At 49.1% G+C, this 19,817-nt stretch overlaps 1 protein-coding gene across 21 annotated transcripts in view; it reads left to right on the top strand.

Annotated features, from left to right (window-relative positions):
* Nucleotides 1-19,817, top strand: part of PTK2 (protein tyrosine kinase 2) — a 1,463,565-nt gene that overhangs the window by 722,286 nt on the left and 721,462 nt on the right. For 18 of the 21 annotated variants that reach the window (XM_069621702.1, XM_069621703.1, XM_069621697.1 and 15 more), the window contains one exon: nt 11,632-11,719. In XM_069621702.1, coding sequence (XP_069477803.1) covers nt 11,632-11,719 — 88 coding nt within the window. Of the gene's footprint in view, nt 1-11,608; nt 11,720-19,817 lie in introns of those variants that run through there. The other 3 variants (XM_069621707.1, XM_069621706.1, XM_069621705.1) reach the window with 1 other exon arrangement.

The following is a 19,817-nucleotide window of genomic DNA, read 5'->3' as shown; positions in this document are numbered from 1 at the left end:
ATTGGTACGGTTGGCCATGCATGCATAATACTAGATAGTTGGTGTCTGTGCGTGAATGACAGTTCGGGGAATGTTGGATGACTCAGGATGCGTGAACGCTCTTTTAACGCGAGGTGGTCCTTAGCTGATATGACTAAGGATGGTGGGCATGCTTCTTGCCTCATGCGTAACCTGAGAGTGAATGGATCCTGTATCATATGTACAGTAAAGCTACATGTGTTGCACTATGTGGTCCTGTATCCTCGGTACCTGCAGAGCCTTCCTTCGTCGTCTCCCCACTTTCATCATGGTTGAATTTTTGTAACCTAAGGAAGGCAGAATGAACTTTCTAATACTTGAAAAGGAGTGCTGCACATTTTGGTGGGCGGCCGTTTATAATGAGCTTGGTAACCTCTGTGCTGCACAATGTCAGACAGATGCTTAGACGTAAAAGGACCTTTACCATCTGATGCCAGCAATGCCACCTGTCTGATCCTTTGTCCATGGGATACCTTGGGAAAATGGTGGCACCCTAGTTTGTTTTACAACAACCTCTTAATAGTTATAAAGGAGATATTAGGCTTTTGGCATAGCTGGCAAACTATGGTAGCATAATGGACCAGGGAACTATGCTTCAAACTGGAAAAAGGCAGGTGTTGCATTCGTTTTTCCAAGTGTATTATTCTTTGTAGGTGCTGCTTGTTGTTGTTCTAGTGGATGTTTCCAGCGGATTGTTTCTGGGCCAGCAATACAGGCATTCCTTTCTTTTCAACACTTTATACATTTTTAAAGAACAAAACAACAAAGAAACAATAAAAACATATTTATAACCGTGGATTACATTTTGAGTACATAGTACTTACAACCTCAAGTAATCTAATTACTTTAATAACCATATTTACATTATCTAATATTATCCACTATAACTAATCCTCTATACTACTACAATAATCCTACACATATAACACAACCAGACAATACACCCTTGACAAACGTTGACAGCAAATAGAAATTCCATATTAGCCCCCCCTCCTTTCACATCAAATCCTCCACCTATTAGCCCTTTATTGCTATAATCAACCATACATTTCATTGAATGGCCCCCATACCACCAAATAAGAGTCCTCTTGCATCTGTTTTTTTAGCATGACTTTCTCATAACTAGATAGTGTTTGTAAGTCTGACAGCCATCCCTCCACTTCTGGATTTTTCCTCGACTTCTATACCCTTAGAATTTGCTTCGCCGTCACCGCAAGTACTCTGTTAATCCACTCATTATACGCTCGAGCCACCCCACATCTCCTGGTATTTGACCACAGAATCGTTGAATATGGCGTTCTTGGTAGTGTAACTCCCAGTGTTAAATCTAATCTGCTCAGAACATCATTCCAGAAACCAACCACTCTCGGACATTCCCATAGCATTTGTAATAAAGTACCCTCATTACGGCCACAGCCCCAACACGAATCTTCATCAGTTATACCTAAGCCAGCCATCGGTGCAGGGATCCAGTATAGGTGACACAGAATCCTTTGATGCACATATCGTAAGTTCAAATCCATCTTCGAGTGTGTGCAGGTTCTCAGCAGGTTATCCCACTCCTTTACAGATATGTTGTTGCCTAACTCATTCACCCATGCCTGCCGCAGTTTCCCCCATGCATTCACTCAAGAATTATCCGGTGGCATCATTTTCAGATAGGTCGATACCATACATGGAGAGGATTGAAGAACGCTGCAGACCATTGGTCTCTCTTTCATAGGGCTATCTAACACCCCCTGTCTTTCCGCAAGGCTTGCCTTTCTAAACAGCAGTGGTGTGAAAACAGTTTGTTTCCGGTGCCCTCACACTGTTGGAGAATAGGGAAGCTAGGATATTTTTCATGTATACTCTTCCTAATAATTGTACATTCATTTTTCTAGTCCATATGTTCTCTTTATACAAGTATATGTAAATGGGATAACGTTCCCCCTACTGTACGTTATAAGAATATTGCAAGTCACTGAAGTTCTGTGACCACATTTAGGAATGAGGCCGGAGGCCAAGTTCCTTTATGGTCATGGAACTCCAAAGTGACTTGCAAATATCCTTTTTGTGTACAATAGGGGGTATTATATTTATTATAATACATGGCTGCATACTGTACCACCTGGCCTTTTGTTTAATCTAATCATTCAAATGTAAGAGATACACCCATTTGCTGTTCCATATAATTACTCTAGAACGTGTTTGGATTTCAAAAGGCGAACATGCAGCTTGTAATTTGTTGCAGAAACATATTTTAGCAGTTTAATAGCAGTATCGAAAAAAGTAATCATTGCGTACCTTAAATTAAGTAAAACATGCTTATTCTTGCTCATATGCATTAAACTCCTGAAGTGCACAAATTAAAGAATCTACCTTAAATAGTTCCTTGTCAATTACTGTCTGTAAAGTGTCACAGAAAACTCTTTTACAAGCACAGAATTTGAAACGCTTGTCATGCTTTAAGTGCAGCATTGACAGACGGAGTTCTGGTCTGTTCTAGCTGAACCAGCAGGCATTGTGATGTGACAAATGTAGCATAACTGATTTCAGCACTGTTTTGATGTCCCAACTAGCCTGTAATAAGAACATTATTTCCAGGCTTGTATACAGATTCTGCAGACTGCCATGGATTATCTATGTATCGCGAAGTGTGAGAGAGCATTTTATGAGTTCTATTGACCTTTTAGAACAAGTGTTAATTATTGTTGGTCTGATAAAAACGATGTATGTACATGCTCATGTTGAACATGCACAGAAAGGTAATATCTTGCGTTCCAATGGTACTCCCACAACATTATTACAAGCCCCCACAAAGGAATGTCCACACACTGTATTAGTTAAAACACAGGCTTTATAAAATTAGTTCAAGGTTATATACAATCACATTCTCCAGCATGGGGTCTGGCATGCATTCACATGCTCATGAATATTCCCCGTCGTCAGGCCGGGAATCCTCGGTATAGAAAAAAAAATCAGTATCAGTATCAGTTTCGTTTCTGATCTGTCTTTCTTAGTAGTAACCAATCACTGGTCTCTGGGTCATACTGCCCCCAGCCAATGACTGCCCTCTCCCTAAGCCCCGCCTCTGGCAGCCATCCTCGGATTTTTACCGCACGTTCAAGTGTTGGGAGTCCAGGAGATTTTTCTCATTTTCCGGTTAAATAGAGCCTCAAGCTCCACCATTTCTACATCCGATCAACGGGGATCCGTTTCGGAGTTTTCTATGCCCCTCAAGGGTGAAGATTTCGTCGAGTTACGCTTTTGGAGGATTCCAGAAGTTCCGAGGCCTACCCCGGACATGGCCCAGGAGAAAGGAAGCTCGACGCCCGGGAAGCTGTTCAGGACCTGCCCTGGATGCCATCTTCAGAATGTTTTCAAGGAGGACGAGCATTTGTTATGCCTCTGTCTCCATGAGGACAAGACGCACACGGAGAAGGACTGTGCGTTTTGTGGGAACATGTCGGAGCGGACCATGAAGGATCGCCACCTCTGTCTCGCCAACTGGCTGGAAGGGAAGAGCCCGTCAGGCGAGAAGAAGAAAAAGAAGTCCGAGCGGTCTTCCAAGTCCTGTGAGGGCGCCCCAGCGACGGAGGGCGCAACAAAAGGCTAATTGCCGCGAGTCCGTGGGCACCGGGAGTGCCGAACGGTCAGGCTCCTTGGCTGCCAGGCAGGGCGCATCCTCCCCGGCGCCATCAACCACGAGCCAACGCTCTGGCTCGGGTAAGAGGAAGTCCGAGAACCCGGCGAAGCTTCTGGAGAGGCGCCGGTCGATCTCGAAGATTCCGGCAAAGGGGGAGCGAGGCTCTGACCCTCCCCCCAAGGTGAAGGCCCCAGTCGTACAGAAGGTGACGATGGCCTTAATTCACCCTGCTAAGACCTCGATTGAGGATGTCGCAGCGGCCCTGGCTCAGCCTATGGAGGCTACGCCAGTGGAGGCGACCTCAGGACCTAGAGTCTCCCTGCCACCGCGGAGGGAGTCGTCTTTCAGGCCCATTGAGAAGACCCCCACAAAGTCCTTGTTGGAAAAGGTGGGGGAGGGGCAGGTGGCCATCGTGGATACGGACACGACCTCTGAAGAAGAGCTCATCGAAGTCGTGGAAGAGGCCCAGCCCATCGGGAGGGATCCCGACGAGGGCGACGACGAGAGCGACGGTGTCGCCGACGAGGTTCCTCAAGAGCCCTCGCGCCCGTCGTTTCCGGCGCCGCAGGACACTTTGGCTGCCATTTTGTCAGCGATTCAGTCCTTATGCTCGGAGATAAGGACAAGGTTGCCCCTCCCCCCGACTGAGGTACCTGAGCCAGACCCGACAGGGGAACCGGAGCCGGGGACCTTCGGAAAGTCCACCGCATAAGAGGAGGACGACGCATCCTACGCCACCTCTCCCACCTCTACGGCCTGCTCTGCCTTCCCCCCGGTCTACTACCCACGGGGATGATACAGGCACGGACACGGCTACGACAGGTACAGATGATGACGGAGTCGACGACGGGACGTGTCTCCCTTCGCACCCTGCTCGGGCGTCCCCGCCCGACGAGATTGGATCCTTTCATGCCATGATTTCCAGGGCATCCGAGCTCTTCCAGCTCTGCCCAGAAGAGAAGAAGGAAGGGTTCCTTTACCAACGGTGCGAGGCTAAAAGGAAGACGGTCCTCGCCGTACCACTTCTTGATGACATTTGGGATGAGGGGCTCGCCCTCCTCAAGAACCCTGCCACGGCGCCGGCAAAGAGGGACCGGTACGAGAAGAAGTACCGGGTCCCCGACGCTGCCCCCTTGTGCCTTCGGGCGCAACCTACCCCGGATTCGGTCGTCTCAGCGGCGGCAAAGAAGAAAGCGGGGGGGGGTGCATCGGCCTCGACATCAACTTCCCCGCCGGACGGCGAGGGCAGGAAGCTGGACACGATGGGACGACGGGTCATCTCATCCGCAACGACGACGATCAAGGCGGCCAACGCCCTGGCTATCGTAGCCGCTACGACAGGGGGTTGTGGTTCAAAATCGCCCCTCTGTTGGACTTCCTTCCGGACGCCAAAAGGGCTGAGGCCCTTGAAATCCTACAGGAAGGTGAGATTGCTTCGGACTACGCCATCACGGTGGCGACCGACATCGCCGACACCGGTTTCCGTCAATTGGGCAGCGGCGTTTGCCTGAGACGACGAGGATGGCTCAAGGCGACGGATTTCCGTCAGGACGTACAAACCAAGGTTTTGCACATGCCCTTCGACGGGAACAACCTGTTTGGGAATGCGGTTGATGAGTCCCTTCAGGCCATCTAGACCTACACGCAGACTGCCCGGACGCTGGGAGTGCTCCAACAACGACGGCCGTCCTTTCGGAGCTCTGGAGGCAGACAAGGTGCCTCCTAGGGATCCGGCAGTGGCTCCTCCACGTACTGCCAAGCGGCAAGATCTTCGTCCCAGGAAGCCTACAGGGGACGCGGCAAGTCAGGTGGTGCCCGTCGTCGTCGACAGGGAGGTCAAGGAAGCAAGGCGGCCTCCAAACAAGATTGAACTGACCGTGGGGTCGGGCCCCGCCGAAGCACCCCGGTGGGAGGCCGGCTGGCGAGGTTCGTCAGCGTGTGGGAGTCCATCTCCACCGACCATTGGGTGCTGGACGCCCTGGCCCAAGGGCACGCCCTCGAGTTTCAGAAGAAGTGCCCTCACGTTCCACCCGTGGCCAGGAAGGAAAATCGCGTCCCTCAACTACTGTTGGAAGTAAGGGCGATGCTCAAGAAGGGTGCCATTGAGCTCGTCCCAAAGAGGCTTCGGGGGTCCGGAGTTTACTCAAGGTAGTTCCTCGTAAAAAAGAAGACAGGAGGATGGCGCCCAATCCTGGACCTGCGACGACTGAACAAGTACATCAAGGCACAGAAGTTCTGGATGGTCACCCTCCAGCACGTGCTGGGACAGCTGGAGGAGGGCGATTTCCTGTCGTCATTGGACTTGGAGGATGCGTACTTCCACATCCCCATTATAAAAGACACCAAAAGTTCCTCAGGTTCGTGGTCCAAGGGCGGCACTAACAGTTCAAGGCCCTTCCGTTCGGATTGAAGTCGGCACCCAGGGTGTTCACCAAGTGCCTCGCAACGGTGGCGGTGCAGCTGCGCCTGCAGGGGATCCACGTCTACCCCTACCTGGACGACTGGCTCATCCGGGCAAGGACAAGGGACCTTGCCATGGAGCACACTGCGAAGACCGTCCAGCTGCTCACGGACCTGGGATTCTCCATCAACTTTCCAAAATCCCAGCTGGTTCCTTCGCAAGTCGCCCTGTTTCTGGGAGCCAAGTTCGACACAGTGGCGCGGCTGGCCTCGCAGTCGGAGGAAAGGACAGGACCATTCTGGGCAAGGTGCAGCGTCTGCTGGCAACGGACATGGCCAGGGTAAGATCTATCAAGTCCCTCCTCGGGATGATGTCCTCCTGCATTTATCTGGTGCGCCTTTGCAGGCTTCGGATGAGACCCTTACAGGGGTTCCTCGACGCCCGCTGGGTCCAGTCGACGGGCAGCTTTGAGGACAGGATCCATCTCAATGAGACGTTCCGTCAGGCGATCCGTTGGTGTGGTACCCGCTCTCATCTGTCGGCGGGCACGGACTTTCAGACCCCAGCTCACCAGGTGACGGTGACGACGGACGCCTCCCTGGAAGGTTGGGGCGCGCACTCTGGAGATCTTCACTCGAGAGGCCTTTGAGAAGTCACTCCACATCAACATCTGTTCTGGGCCCTCAGGTCCTTTCTTCCGTCCCTCAAGGGCAAGGTGGTGAGGATCTTCACCGACAACACCACCACGATGTTCTACATCCGGAAGAAGGGCGGAACCAGATCCCCGGCCCTATCCAAGGAAGCCCAGGATCTGTGGCATTGGGCCGTCGTCCAAGGGATGTTTCTGGTGCCTCTTCATCTAGCAGGAATAAAAAACACGATTGCCGACTCACTCAGCAGAGAGCAGCGCTCGTGCCACGAGTGGGAACTACGCCAGGATCAAGTGGATAGACTCTTCCGACGATGGGTTGAACCCCAAATCGATTTCTTCGCGACGGCGACGAATTCCAAGTGCCGGAGGTTCGCCAGCAGGTTCCCCCAGCCGAGGAGCATGGGCGATGCTTTCTCGTTCCCCTGGGACGGCCTATTTCTTTATGCGTTCCCTCCGCTGCCATTGCTGCTCCGGCTCATCAACCAGCTCAAGAGGTCCCGGTGCAGGATGATCCTCGTTGCACTGGCGTGGCCGAGACAGATCTAGTTCCCGGACCTTCTGGACTTGTCAACGTCCACACCAGTCAAGCTGCTGACGGACGCAGACCTTCTCTCCAGAGAAGGAGGCGCCATTCTTCACCACAACCCAGAGTCGCTGAACTTGCAGGCCTGGTTCCTGCAGCACTAGAGTTTGGAGAGTACGACATCCCGGCCGACTGCAGAGAGGTTCTTGCAAAGGCCAGGGCGTCCTCAACTCTCAAGTGCTACAGACATAAATGGAAGAGGTTCTCTGTCTGGTGCCGTGCACAGAAGATTAACCCTCTGCGGATTACGGCCCCCCAAGTATTGACGTACCTACTGTCATTGGCCAAGGCTGCACTAGCTCACGCTTCCATCAAGATACATCTGGCCGCCATCTCACGATACACCAGAACTACGGGACGGGCGTCCTTGTGGTCTCATCGACTGGTGAAGGAATTTATGAAACGATTGTTCCGATCATTCCCACCGGTGAAGGCCCCTGCCCCGGTGTGAGAGCTCAACGTGGTGCTGACCAGGCTCATTGGGCCCCCATTATTTTTATTTTATTTGAGCCTATGCATTCGGCACCGTTGAAGTTTCTGTCGTGGAAGACAGCGTTTCTCGTGGCCATCGCCTCCGCACGACGAGTGGGAGAGATCCAGGCCCTATCTTGCAAGCCGCCATACTTGACGTTTCACGACACGAGGGTGGTGCTGAGGACGCACCCCTCCTTCATGCCCAAGGTGCCATCAGACTTCCACCTCAACAAACCCTTGGTGTTGCCAGTTTTCTTCCCGTCTCCTTCGTCGCCGGCTGAAAGGACTCTGCACTTGCTGGACGTAGCTAGAGTGCTGAATTTCTACGTGGACCGCACGAAGAGTTTTCGGAAGACATCACAGCTGTTGGTGAACTTTGGGACTGTGAATCAAGGGAAGGCTCTCTCGAAGACTTCCATTTCCAGATGGCTCTCCGGCTGCATCATGCACTGTCGCTGATTGGCAAACCGACCGCTGCCCGGCTGTCCGAGAGCCCATTCGACCAGAGCGATCGCTGCTACAACGGCGTTCCTGTCTGGTGTGCCCCTGCTGGACAACTGCAGGGCTGCGACGTGGAGGTCAACGCACACCTTCACAACATTCTACTGCGTCGATAGGGACACCAGGGTCGGCCAAGCAGTGCTGCGCAACCTGTTCGCTTAAGGTGAGCCTGGTGAGGAGGTAAGGGATGCTTAATGTTGAGTTGTTGTATTGCTTAATGTTGAGCCTGTTGCCACCTCCCATGGTTGTGCATGTGTGTACTGCTATGTATTCTCTTATTCATGAGCATGTGAATCCATGCCAGACCCCATGCTGGAGAAGGAACAAGTTACTTACCTGTAGCTGTTGTTCTCCAGCATGGGTTTGGCATGGATTCACATGCGAACCCTCCCGCCTACCCCTCTGCGGCTCTTCACTTGGTCAAACTGCCACTTTACGTGCTACCAAATCTGAGGATGGCTGCCAGAGGCGGGGCTTAGGGAGAGGGCAGTCATTGGCTGGGGGCAGTATGACCCAGAGACCAGTGATTGGTTACTACTAAGAAAGACAGATCAGAAACGAAACTGATACTGATTTTTCTTTCTATACCGAGGATTCCCGGCCTGACGACGGGGAATATTCATGAGCATGTGAATACATGCCAGACCCCTGCTGGAGAACAGCTACAGGTAAGTAACTTGTTCCATAACTCACTTTGTGCTCAGAAAATCTACAATGGCAAATATATACAATTCTAAGTGGTACCACAATTATTATGAGATTCCATTAAAGTGCATTAACTGTACTCTGGTTAAATGTCACACCAATTAATTAATAGAGGTAACCAACAATAGACATAGGAGGAAATCAGTTGGTTAGAACAATTGGCAGAATACTGGCCCCTACCACTAGACACAGTTCTGTGTGGAGATCCCCCCACCTGTGAAAACCTGTAAAGTAGAGATATATCACAAGCCCAGTCCATATATTGTTCTACAATTCTTATTTCCTTCTAAAATAGTTCTACAACCCCAATGTACCCGGAATAGTAGAGTTCATCGTCGGGTCGTCGATGGATCCTTCTTGAGCAGCTCCCTTTAAGGCAGGAGCTGTGGCTAGTTGAGATCTCACAAGGAAAAAGGGTTGAACGACCTTCGTTCCTAGCAGTGCTCGTCGACGTCGGAGCGTTGGCGTCCTGGAAGGAAGAGGTGTGCGGGGCACCTTGATGACGATAGTTCAGGACCGCAAAGAGATTGTGAAGAACTTTGGGCCAGCAAGGGCGTCGAGTCGTCTGGCATCTCTACGGTCGTCTGGTGGCGGGAAACCCACCGGCGGATGCTCCTCGGCGGCCCCGACTTTCTCCAGCGGGACAAAGCGGTCGACGGTGCAGGTGAGAGGGTCCTTGGATCAAATGTTACTTAGGCAAAGGGAGCACGGCGGCTCGGGTCGGCAACGGTGATGGACAACAGTGTCCGGGCGCTTCTCCTTGTGGTTCCGCAGCGATCCCCGTCTTCGGTCGGTAGCTTGTCGTAGGTCTGTCTACCAGGGAGCTTTGGCAAAGATCAGCTGGTGCACGATGGTCCCTCGTAGCTCGGGAAGAGGGTGCTTAACCAGGTCCCCTCTGGTTCAATCCTTGGAGGCACAGAAGCTTTCAGATCGACGGAGTAGAGCAGCAGCAAGACTTCTCTTCCAACAGGGCTTCACGGTTAAGCTTCAGTTTCAACTCCAGTTTCTCTTCAGCTTCTGAACACGAATTCTAGCAGTAGGAGGCCCACAGATATACTAGTTGATCTCCCATTCATTCTGCTTGGTCACACTCAGGCAACCAATCAGTCAGAAGGGCATTCATGCAGGCAGGCAGCCAATCAGGTGCATAGGGCATTCAGGCCATTCACTTCTCTCCAGACACTCGCAACAAGTTATGTGTAGTCTGACAAGTACCCAGCCATTCAACACTCCACACTGCATTCATACCAGTTTCGGGCAGGGCTGTCTCAGTCATTGTGTCAAACACCAGAAACTAGACATCCACAGCAAGAAGTGCATATTCGTCACTCACTCCATTCAACCAGGTCCCACCCATAGGGTGTACCCACAACGTACAGTCACTGGGAAGGCTTCAGCCAGTCTGGCCTGGACTTCACAACACCACCATATATGGAACTTTCACCCAACAGCCAGTCAGGGGGAAGGGGCAGAGTCAGGGCTTCCCAGGACTTTGGGACAACAAGGTAACCGGCAATAGAAAGCAAGAGGCCACAGGGGCCATCTTGTTTCCTATCGGGAATCAACTGATTCCAATGCCAGAGCCTGGGTATCCCAAAATGGAGGATACTCGGAGCACCTGTCAAATTCAGCATGGAACTGCCACCAGCCCATACCCTGCTCTGTGGGCCACACAAAGGTGCCCAACAACATACACTAGGGGCACAGGATTGCACCCCCAGCCATGGGTGCCATAAGGGTATCCCATGGGTCTGTACACCAAACCAAAAACAGGAAGAGCTGCACTGCCAGGAGTCCCACATGGACTCATGGGTAGAAAACAATACAGAAAACAAATGAAAAAGGACAACAGGACAAGGACAGGAAGGCCCTGTCCCTCCAATGCATTTTCAGCATCACACCCACCGAGGGGGAAATGACAAGCTTTACCCAAGGGTTTGCACCTTGTGTTGGCGGTAGAGTAAAACATTACTCGTTTTAGGCTTAAGTGTGGAAAGGTGAGTGTAGGAAAGCATGGCACAGCAAAGAAACTTCATTGTCAAAAGAAGTCCATTCCCACTTTACGCCGAGCTTCAACTATGCAGTTTTTATTGTATGACTTTTATATGTGTGCACGCACTTCTAATGACGGTGAAGTGCTGCGTTTAAACACCTGCAGAAGTTCTTTATTGAAAAACCTTTACTGTCACATATTGTATTTGGTTATTTATATAGCACTCTTTCCCCACTTGTGTGGCCTCAATGCGCTTTTTTCCTTGGTTGAACGCCCATGGTCGATGTGGTTGGAAAATTCTAGGGAGTTTAGTTTGGGAGATGCATGTGTGCATGTTGCCGTTCTAAGACTTGTGTTGCTGGCAAGGCTCCTCTAAGCAGCCCAAGAGAGGTCAGACACATGAGTGGGTGCTGTTGAGGGTTAGAGATAGATTGGTATTGTTGAGAGAGTCTATGTGAGGCCAGCTATACCGGGTTCCTTTCGGGTGGTGGTCGCTGTATTCTAGTGGCAGAGTTGTTGAGGTACGTCAGGTGTTTCAGTCTGGACCTACACAAATTCTTTGATGGCTCCATTGATGAAACTATTCAGTTCACACATCAAGTCGCACACGATTCTTTAACATAGTTTTAGCATGTTCCCATTGCAAATTATTCATGTTCCTGCTTTGTCTTTTCAGATATGAACTCAGACTCCGATATTTACCGAAAGGATTTCTGAACCAGTTCACGGAGGATAAACCAACTTTGAATTTCTTCTATCAACAGGTACTAATTGGATGTGTGTGTTCATTTATTGAGCATGTATGTGTATGGCGCCTATACAGCAGGAAGTGTTTCCAGGCGCCACTAGTGCTGCAAGTGTGATACACCCTCACTTTTTGTATGCGTTAGTGTGATAGATATGCTGCTACTATGGGACCGCATTTTCATAAGCAAATTGGGTGTTTAAAGAGTACGGCCCGCTCCCTTGCCACTTTATTGCAGATATGCGCGTGCACAAACAATGCACTCAGGGTAGCAAAGGCATTTTCAATGCTGCTGTTCGTAAATGTTGTATTTTTGTTGTTGTTTTGTAAATCGAGCGGAATTTACCCAATTATACTCTGCAGGTACAGAGCCACGCACTTCTGTGATATACAAATCAATCTGCCCTGGCTCATTATCGCATGGTGCTGAAGAGTATGTTGATTTTATTTGCAGCATTCCTTGTGTTACAATAGCCTACGACGTTCTTTCCTCTTATCACATTACATGTGTATACTGTATTACATGCTGTGCCATGTCACAGGTATTTCTTGTTTTAATATTCTGGAGATGGGAAGTGACGTCACATGACCACCCACCCAATCGGGAAGCTCAGAAGGCGAGCTTCACCACACATTACTGCCCATGTTCCGAGCACCCTGAACAGCGGAAGGCTGCCATCTTCTGATGGGTACTGACATTGACTTCAATGCCAGGACACACTGTCTCCCAATGCCCCCACTTCATTGCTCCCCTGCCACCTCTCTGCTTCCCCTCGCCAACAAGTGTCTCCAGCGTTTGTCACTCCCCTTCCCGCACTGTCCCTCCTCCAATGGCTGCCATGGAAATAGAGTAGGAACTTGTAATCATTTCATCATCGCTTTCCATGGCTGCCAGTTTCTTTAAACTTGAGAGATGATGCCCACCACGCTTTTCTGAACTTTAAAAAAAGCTATTCACACCATTGAAATCATGCCAGTTTGAAAATAGCATTGGGGTGGGGGCATAAGTTACAGCCCCCACCTCATGAGTTATTGCTTAAGTAAATCCATAACAGGCCTGTTATATTGAAGTGATGGTCTGAGAAATGCCAGTCCTACAGATTAATTGAAAATCTTTCTGCCATACTTCTTGGGTTTTGACATATTTAGTAGATACCAACTACTTTTTGGAGGTAGCATTATGGTTATAACATTTTGCAGATTTAAAAAACAATTGTAAAGCTCCAAGATGAACTCTCAGTAAATATACTCCACATTTGAAAATGTTGAAAGAATGATATGGAACATTATAAAATTGAAGATATTACATTGTCTAGCCAACTAGTACAACAGCAGCGGCAGGGCGCACCATGTGCAAGGAACAGACATGCACAAATAAAGGTCTGCAGAGATCCGCTATTAAAATGTTTCTGCAAATGTATCAATCACACTGAGTGTTTCAAAGGACGTTTTGATCATTAGGTTATTTATTGAGCGCAGACATAGATTCGGACGCAACAGAGCGCTTTACAATCATAGGAGGAAGAACACAGTGCAGGAAGCGGAGAAACGAGAGACCATGAAGCTAACTGGAGGTGGGAGGACAGGCAGTTTGGCAGGTTGGTATCTAGAAGCAAGGTGCGTAAACAGTGAGGATCAGCTTACCCATTCTCGGGTAAGGTTGGGCAGTGCAGGGAGTGTGGAACTAGGTGTTGGGGAGGAGCCATTCCTTGAAGAGGAGGGTCTTATGCAAGCGAGCAGGCGAGTCTGATGTTGATGGGGCACAGGTTCTAGAGCCTTGGGGTGTAGACCGAGAATCAGTCTTCTGGTTCTTTCCTTTTTGCACAGGCAGAGTTCAAGTTGGCACATGCCCCTATTCTGTTATAAGCAATATCTATTGACTGTAGACTGAGCCCAAACTTGCTTCTGTTTTTCCACATAATGCCATTTCTCGCCTAATGACCTCACCGCAGAGACTGGTTCCAAAGAGGTAGTGTCTGCATTAACTTAGCAATGGGTAGTAATGCAAGCCTGAGGCATTCATCCAGCTTCATGTTCTTGTAAAGTTTGATACTTTGGGGAGCGAGTCAACCTCAAACACTTTACTGTTTTTACACACACTGACATAGCGACCCGTTAATGGCAATTAAAAGGAAAGAGCTTATGGGAGTGGACTGTACAGACTTCCATGTGTATTAGGATTTAAGTAGTATTTCAAAATGTCATTATTGTTTTTATACATATGTTTTTTTCCTTCATTGTGTTTTAGTAAAGTTAATGCCCAAGGACCCCTCGACGCCTTTTGTGGGCATTCAACTGAATGTGCTATCTTCAGCCTGATTTCTCTCATGTAAGATAAACGTCCATGTTGAAACTCCCCCAGTTGGGTTAATCCCTTTGATGTATACAGAATAAACGAGGAAGAGATTAAAAACATTAGTGAAAAGGTTTCTACCCTGTTCTAAACCTGCTAGTTTGTGTGCTTTTGTACAGCTGTATATGATTTTACCTCTGACCTTGTACAAGTTAAGGAGTATTCAGTCCTTCTTAGGGCATGCAGGCCCAGTCTTCTGGAATGCATTGACCAGAAAAGTGTGATATTAGAAAGGGATAGTGTTGTGGCTGGAATGTTGTCCATTTTGAAATGCCCAAACAGTGTGTAAGCGAGTGCTTGAATTAAGAGTTGAGTTTTTGAGTTTATATTTAAAGTTTGGGTAAGTGGGGGCTTGAGGTGTACTTGGGGAATCCTAAGTATGTTGTGGACAAGGTTAGAGAAGGTCGGCTGCCCAAAGACCTGGGATATCAATCCCTAGTGTATGTGTTGGTTGTGTGAAGAAAATTTGAAACTGATGGATAAGAGTTTGCAGAAGAATGATGTGGGACGGAAGTCAGCAAATATGGAACTAGTTCAAGAGTTGTGTGGCTCTTGTAAGAAGCAGGAAGGTAGATGGTAGCAGGTCTCAAACATCTGACCTCGCCACTGTCCAGTAACAACTGACTGGTGGCAAATAAACCCTATCTGCATGTGATAGTACACCCCTGAGGCACCACTGAAGATTCTCACAGTGAACCCCCACCTACAACTACAGCATTAAATGGTATCCCCAAACTGAGGCCCACTCGAAGCTCTAACAATGCACCTCTGCCACACTTGCTTCATGTACAGGTATGCAGACGAAATCTAGTGATTTCTTTGTGTGGTTGCAATAATTCTATAACAATCCAGTTGGTTAAAAAGATATTTTTGTTTGATGACATCGGCACACCGCGATTCCTTCAGGTGCAAATTTGAAATTCTACAAAGTAATTAACTATCTTCAGTAGCGCATGTAGCTGCATTCATAAATTATACAAAACAAAATTATATCTACTTCAATTTTACAGAGGAAATATATACATTACTGAACTCACTGGGTGTCTAACAGATATCGTGCTTAGTCTTCTACATGATAATTTGTTGTTAAATTGTGATGTATTTGCAAGACCCAGAGTTATAGCCACTCCCAGCAGAGACAAGTGAGGAGTTTAAACCGAAATTTGAAGTGATTAGTCGGCTGAGGCATTGGTAACTTAAGTTAATTACACTATAGAATTTCTAATTTGCACCTGATGAAGGGATTTGAATCCTGAAACACGTTGTGCCGATGTCATCAAACATAAAGAAACATTTTTTTAACCAACTGGATTGTTACTGAATTTAATTATTGGAACCACACAAATAAATCACTGGATGATTTACAATGTTGTGCAAGAAACTATAATTGACTACATTTTGGCTGATTTATTCAGCAGTAAGGTGTGCATAGGAAGGGAGTATCCCTCTCTCTATTTCTTGCTCTCTTGGGTTCTCTCTCTTGTGCTCTCTCGTTCTTTCTCTCTCTTGTTCTTTCTCCCTTTCCCTTGCGTGGGGTGAAGGAGTCGGCCCACATCTCGAGGATAAGAAAGAGAATATAATAAAAGGACACTTGGGAGTACAGACCCGTGAGGTCATAGAAGTCAACCAATATCATGAGGATAAGAAAGAGGGTATACTAGAGAAAGACACTTGGGGAATAAGGAACTGTGCGCTTAGGAAGATAAAACAGCACCCAGGGAAGAGGTGGATTACAATTGGAAGCTGGTCAACCAAAATATTTGACAGGAGAGCAATATAAAAGAGGGTCTCAAACCCTTCCTGAGAGAGAAGGAACCTGAAAAGGACTAAGGCAATCTCTAAGAAAGAGGGAGGGGAAAAAACCAGTCGCCTAAAAGACCTGCAGAATCTAATCCAGAGGATGAGGATAGCCAGTGCTTATTTACAAATGGTCTATTGATTATCCGATACTTTTCTTCTGCTGTTGTATTTCCAACCTCGTGTCAAGGTACAGTTACCTCCTCTGCACCCAAATTATCTTCACATTACTATTATCAGATGAAGTTTTCTCATAAAAAAGGTGTGCAATCAGACTACCATCATGTACAGGTATGCCCATACTGTCATGTAATGTAAGTAGTCTTGTATAGCGGCTCTCTGCCACTATTGGTGGCCTCACTGCGCTTGGCTATGTAAGGGAAAAGGAGGGTGGGGTTTGTTAGTGTGACAGTGGGAAAGGCAGATGCGAAACCTATGGTGTTCATGAACGCAGGTCAGATGAACCTGGTTCCTGAGTGCCTATCTATTTCTGTGGCTTTGGCGAATGAAACCTGGGAGTATGTTATCCATGGGGAGGAGCCCACAGTCTGAGAGACTACAGCGTTTTTAGTCTGGTTAGCTGTTGATGTGAGAGAGTGCAACAGGGCTGAGGAGGAGAGCTTAGTCACGGCTTGGTTAATGTGCTAAGAGCTAGGCCTGTGTTGGTCGTCTGTTTGGGGGGCGGGTGTGTGTGTATTGTAAGGTGGTAGGAGATTCTGTAAGGGAGTCAGTCAGGACAAAACAACCTGCAAGCTCGCACTCCTGACCCATGCCATTTGAAGGCAAGTCCCACTGCTCTAACTCCCAAAGCATGTGCGCTCTCTCGCTCTCTCTCGCTCTCTCGCTCTCTCTCTCGCTCTCTCTAGCTCTCGCTCTCTCTCGCGCTCTCTCTCTCTCGCGCTCTCTCTCGCGCTCTCTCTCTCTTGCTCTCTCTCGCTCTCTCTCGCTCTCTCGGTTTCTCTCTTGTGCTCTCTCGTTCTTTCTCCCTTTCCCTTGCGTGGGGTGAATGAGTCGGCCCGCATCTCGAGGATAAGAAAGAGAATATAATAAAAGGACACTTGGGAGTACAGACCCGTGAGGTCATAGAAGTCAACCAATATCATGAGGATAAGAAAGAGGGCATACTAGAGAAAGACATTTGGGGAAGAAGGAACTGTGAGCTTGGGAAGATAAAACAGCACCCTGGGAAGGGGTGGATTACAATTGGAAGCTGATCAACCAAAATATTTGACAGGAGAGCAATATAAAAGGGTTCCATGTAATAATTTTGCCACAAAAATCTCGCCATGCAAAAATATCGGGGAAAAATGGCCGTTTGCATGGAACATGCGGGGGACACCCCTGCAACCCCCAAACTTTTTTTTTTTGCCCCTGTCCCCATATATATGGTCACCCATATAATACCGCTGCAACCTTTTCCCGGCGATATTTTTTACGGCGACCATATATATGGGGATAATATTACCTGATAACCTATAAAAGAGGGTCTCGAACCCTTCCTGAGAGAGATGGAACCTGAAAAAGACTAAGGCAATCTCTAAGAAAGAGGGGAGGGTAAAAGAAGTTGCCTAAAAGACCTGCAGAATCTAATCCAGAGGATAGCCAGTGCTTATTTACGAATGGTCTATCAAGAAAACCCTGTGATGAAAAAAAGCAACCGAGAGAAGGGATTTATTCTTCTGGCCTGGGTTAGTTTTAGTGGCAGGGTCCGAAAGGTTAGTTGTGGACAGACTTTTTTTTGGACATTCACACTGATTGACAAGCACCTAAGTAAAATAGGTATAGAACACCACTTAGACATGGGGACAGACAGGCCTTATTTTTTACTTTAAATATGCCATATTCAAAGGGATTGTGTCCTCCGACGTATTCTACATCTAATTACCACTGCTGTGCTGCTTCGGAAAACTTGTTCGGCGTAGGCATCCTGCGTCGATGACGTAGATACGCTGTCCCTCGACAGCCTCTGTCCATGGTCAACGTCACCAGATGTTATATCTACGACGCATGATACCTGTAGCCTCAGTTCTGTTTTTTCCGTGAACGTGTTCCATTTAGAATCTCTGCGCGCCTCGGTTCTTCTGACTTGAAAATCCATGATGTCTTCTTCTTCCACCCAGAAGTCGGGCTTCAAAAAGTGTCGGGACTACGGTTCCAAAATGTTCATTACGGACCCGCACAACGTTTGCCTCTGGTGCCTCGGTGAAAGCCACGCCACCGACGATTGAGATGACTGCCAGTCCCTAACTTCGAAGGCCTTGCGGGAGCGGAAGAAGTTGTTGTCGGTAGGTAGGGTTTCTAAAACCCATAAGTCGAAATCTACTGGTCTTTCGACCGACGATTCGAGGGGCGACTCTCCGCGTCGGTGTAAGTCCATGGGTTCTCGTTCTAGGAGTGGGTCCCGCCATTCCTCTGCCTCCTGGAGGCATTCACGGAAGCGCCGTCAATGGTCGCCTTCCCCGTCCTCGTCGGAGGACTCCGCCAGACGGCGGGTAACTTGTCCCATGAAACACTCGTTGCCAGCTGAATGGGATGCATTCCGCCAGCAGATGATGGCGATTTTCGAATCGCAAGACACCGTTCCGTCCGCAAGGAACGAGCTAGAGCCACTACTCGCACGCCTTCGTGCTCGGGCGGTCGGCGCCATCATCGTGAGCCGTCGAGGTCCCGATCGGACAAGGGTGATCGCCACAGCCGTGCCAGGTCCAGGTCCTCGACGCCGTTGAGACCGTCGAGCCTGTGAGGCCTTCTAAGAATGTATCGACGCCGTTGGCGCTAGGTCCGTCGAGCGACTCTCTCGAGGCTCCGGCTTTGAAGAAGTCGTCGAATCCATCTGCGCCGCGGCCGTCTAAGGACACGCTTGGGGCTCTGGCCTCGAAGCCATTGTCGAAGTCATCGGCGCCTCGGTCGACGCCGATTCCATCGGCGCCCTCGATGCCTTTTGTGGAGAATTTACCCAAGGTGCCCCGGAGGGCTGTGGAAGCTCTGTGAAAGGCTCTCAGCAAGTCTGTGAGGCCTGTTTTTGAGCCCTACTCTGTTCCTCCTGCCTGGATGGATTTTTTCCAACCCTTGGAGTATATGTCAGAGATGGAGGGAAGGGTCTGATGAGAGAGGGTTGTGCCTCCTGAGGTTCCTGATTATGTTGTCTGGTCATAGCCAACTGGAAGACCTTTGTTAATCCTTACATAACACCAGTGGTCTTGATACCCCTCCGGAGGTTAAGTTTGGCAGGCCTGAGCCTGGTACACATGCTGACTCCTCATATAGGCGCCTCATGTCGAAGGTGACTGAGTATTTGGGGTGGTCTGCTCCATCTGCTGATTTTCTTCAGGATGATCTGACGGACATCCTGGATCAAGGTCCACCGACTGACCCGGTGTTGCCATTTCATATGGCATTGCAAAGAAGGGTGGCGGCGGCTTGGACTGCTCAGGAGAGTCTCCGGCAGTGAATAAGTCGCTTCGAAAAAAATACCGCCCAGCCAGTGGTGACCCCTGCTACTTGTCAACGCACCCTACTCCGGAGAGTTTGATGGTGCAGGCGGCTACGGCCCCAGCAAAGCAGGCTGCATACCCTACTATCCCTCCAGATAGGGACGACAGGCGCTTTGATGGTTGGGCGAAGAAGGTATTTTCTTCTGGTGGTATGGCTTTAAAGGCAGCCAACTCTGTTTGTGCCCTGGCAAGATTCCGTTCAGTCGGGTCTGGTCATGGCCGACTGTGTCAGCTGGTCCATGGCTGTGAGGACCGTGATACGAAGGTTTGCGTGGTTGCGGAAGTTGTGGTTTGCTCCAGATGTTCAATCCCGGCTTCTCAGCATGCCCTTTGATGGTGTCCATCTTTTTGGCAGCAAGGCTGACGAGAGCCTTGAGAGGTTGCAGACCTCCAAAACTGCAGCGAAGTCTTTGAGCGCTGCATTACTTCAACCTCCGCCTTTTCGTCTTGGGGGACAGCAATGGAGGGGTGGT

The sequence above is a fragment of the Ambystoma mexicanum genome, chromosome 5q, assembly GCF_040938575.1.
Source record: "Ambystoma mexicanum isolate Mex_15411 chromosome 5q, UKY_AmexF1_1, whole genome shotgun sequence".
NCBI lineage: Eukaryota > Metazoa > Chordata > Amphibia > Caudata > Ambystomatidae > Ambystoma > Ambystoma mexicanum.
This window is presented reverse-complemented; position numbering and strand designations above follow the sequence as displayed.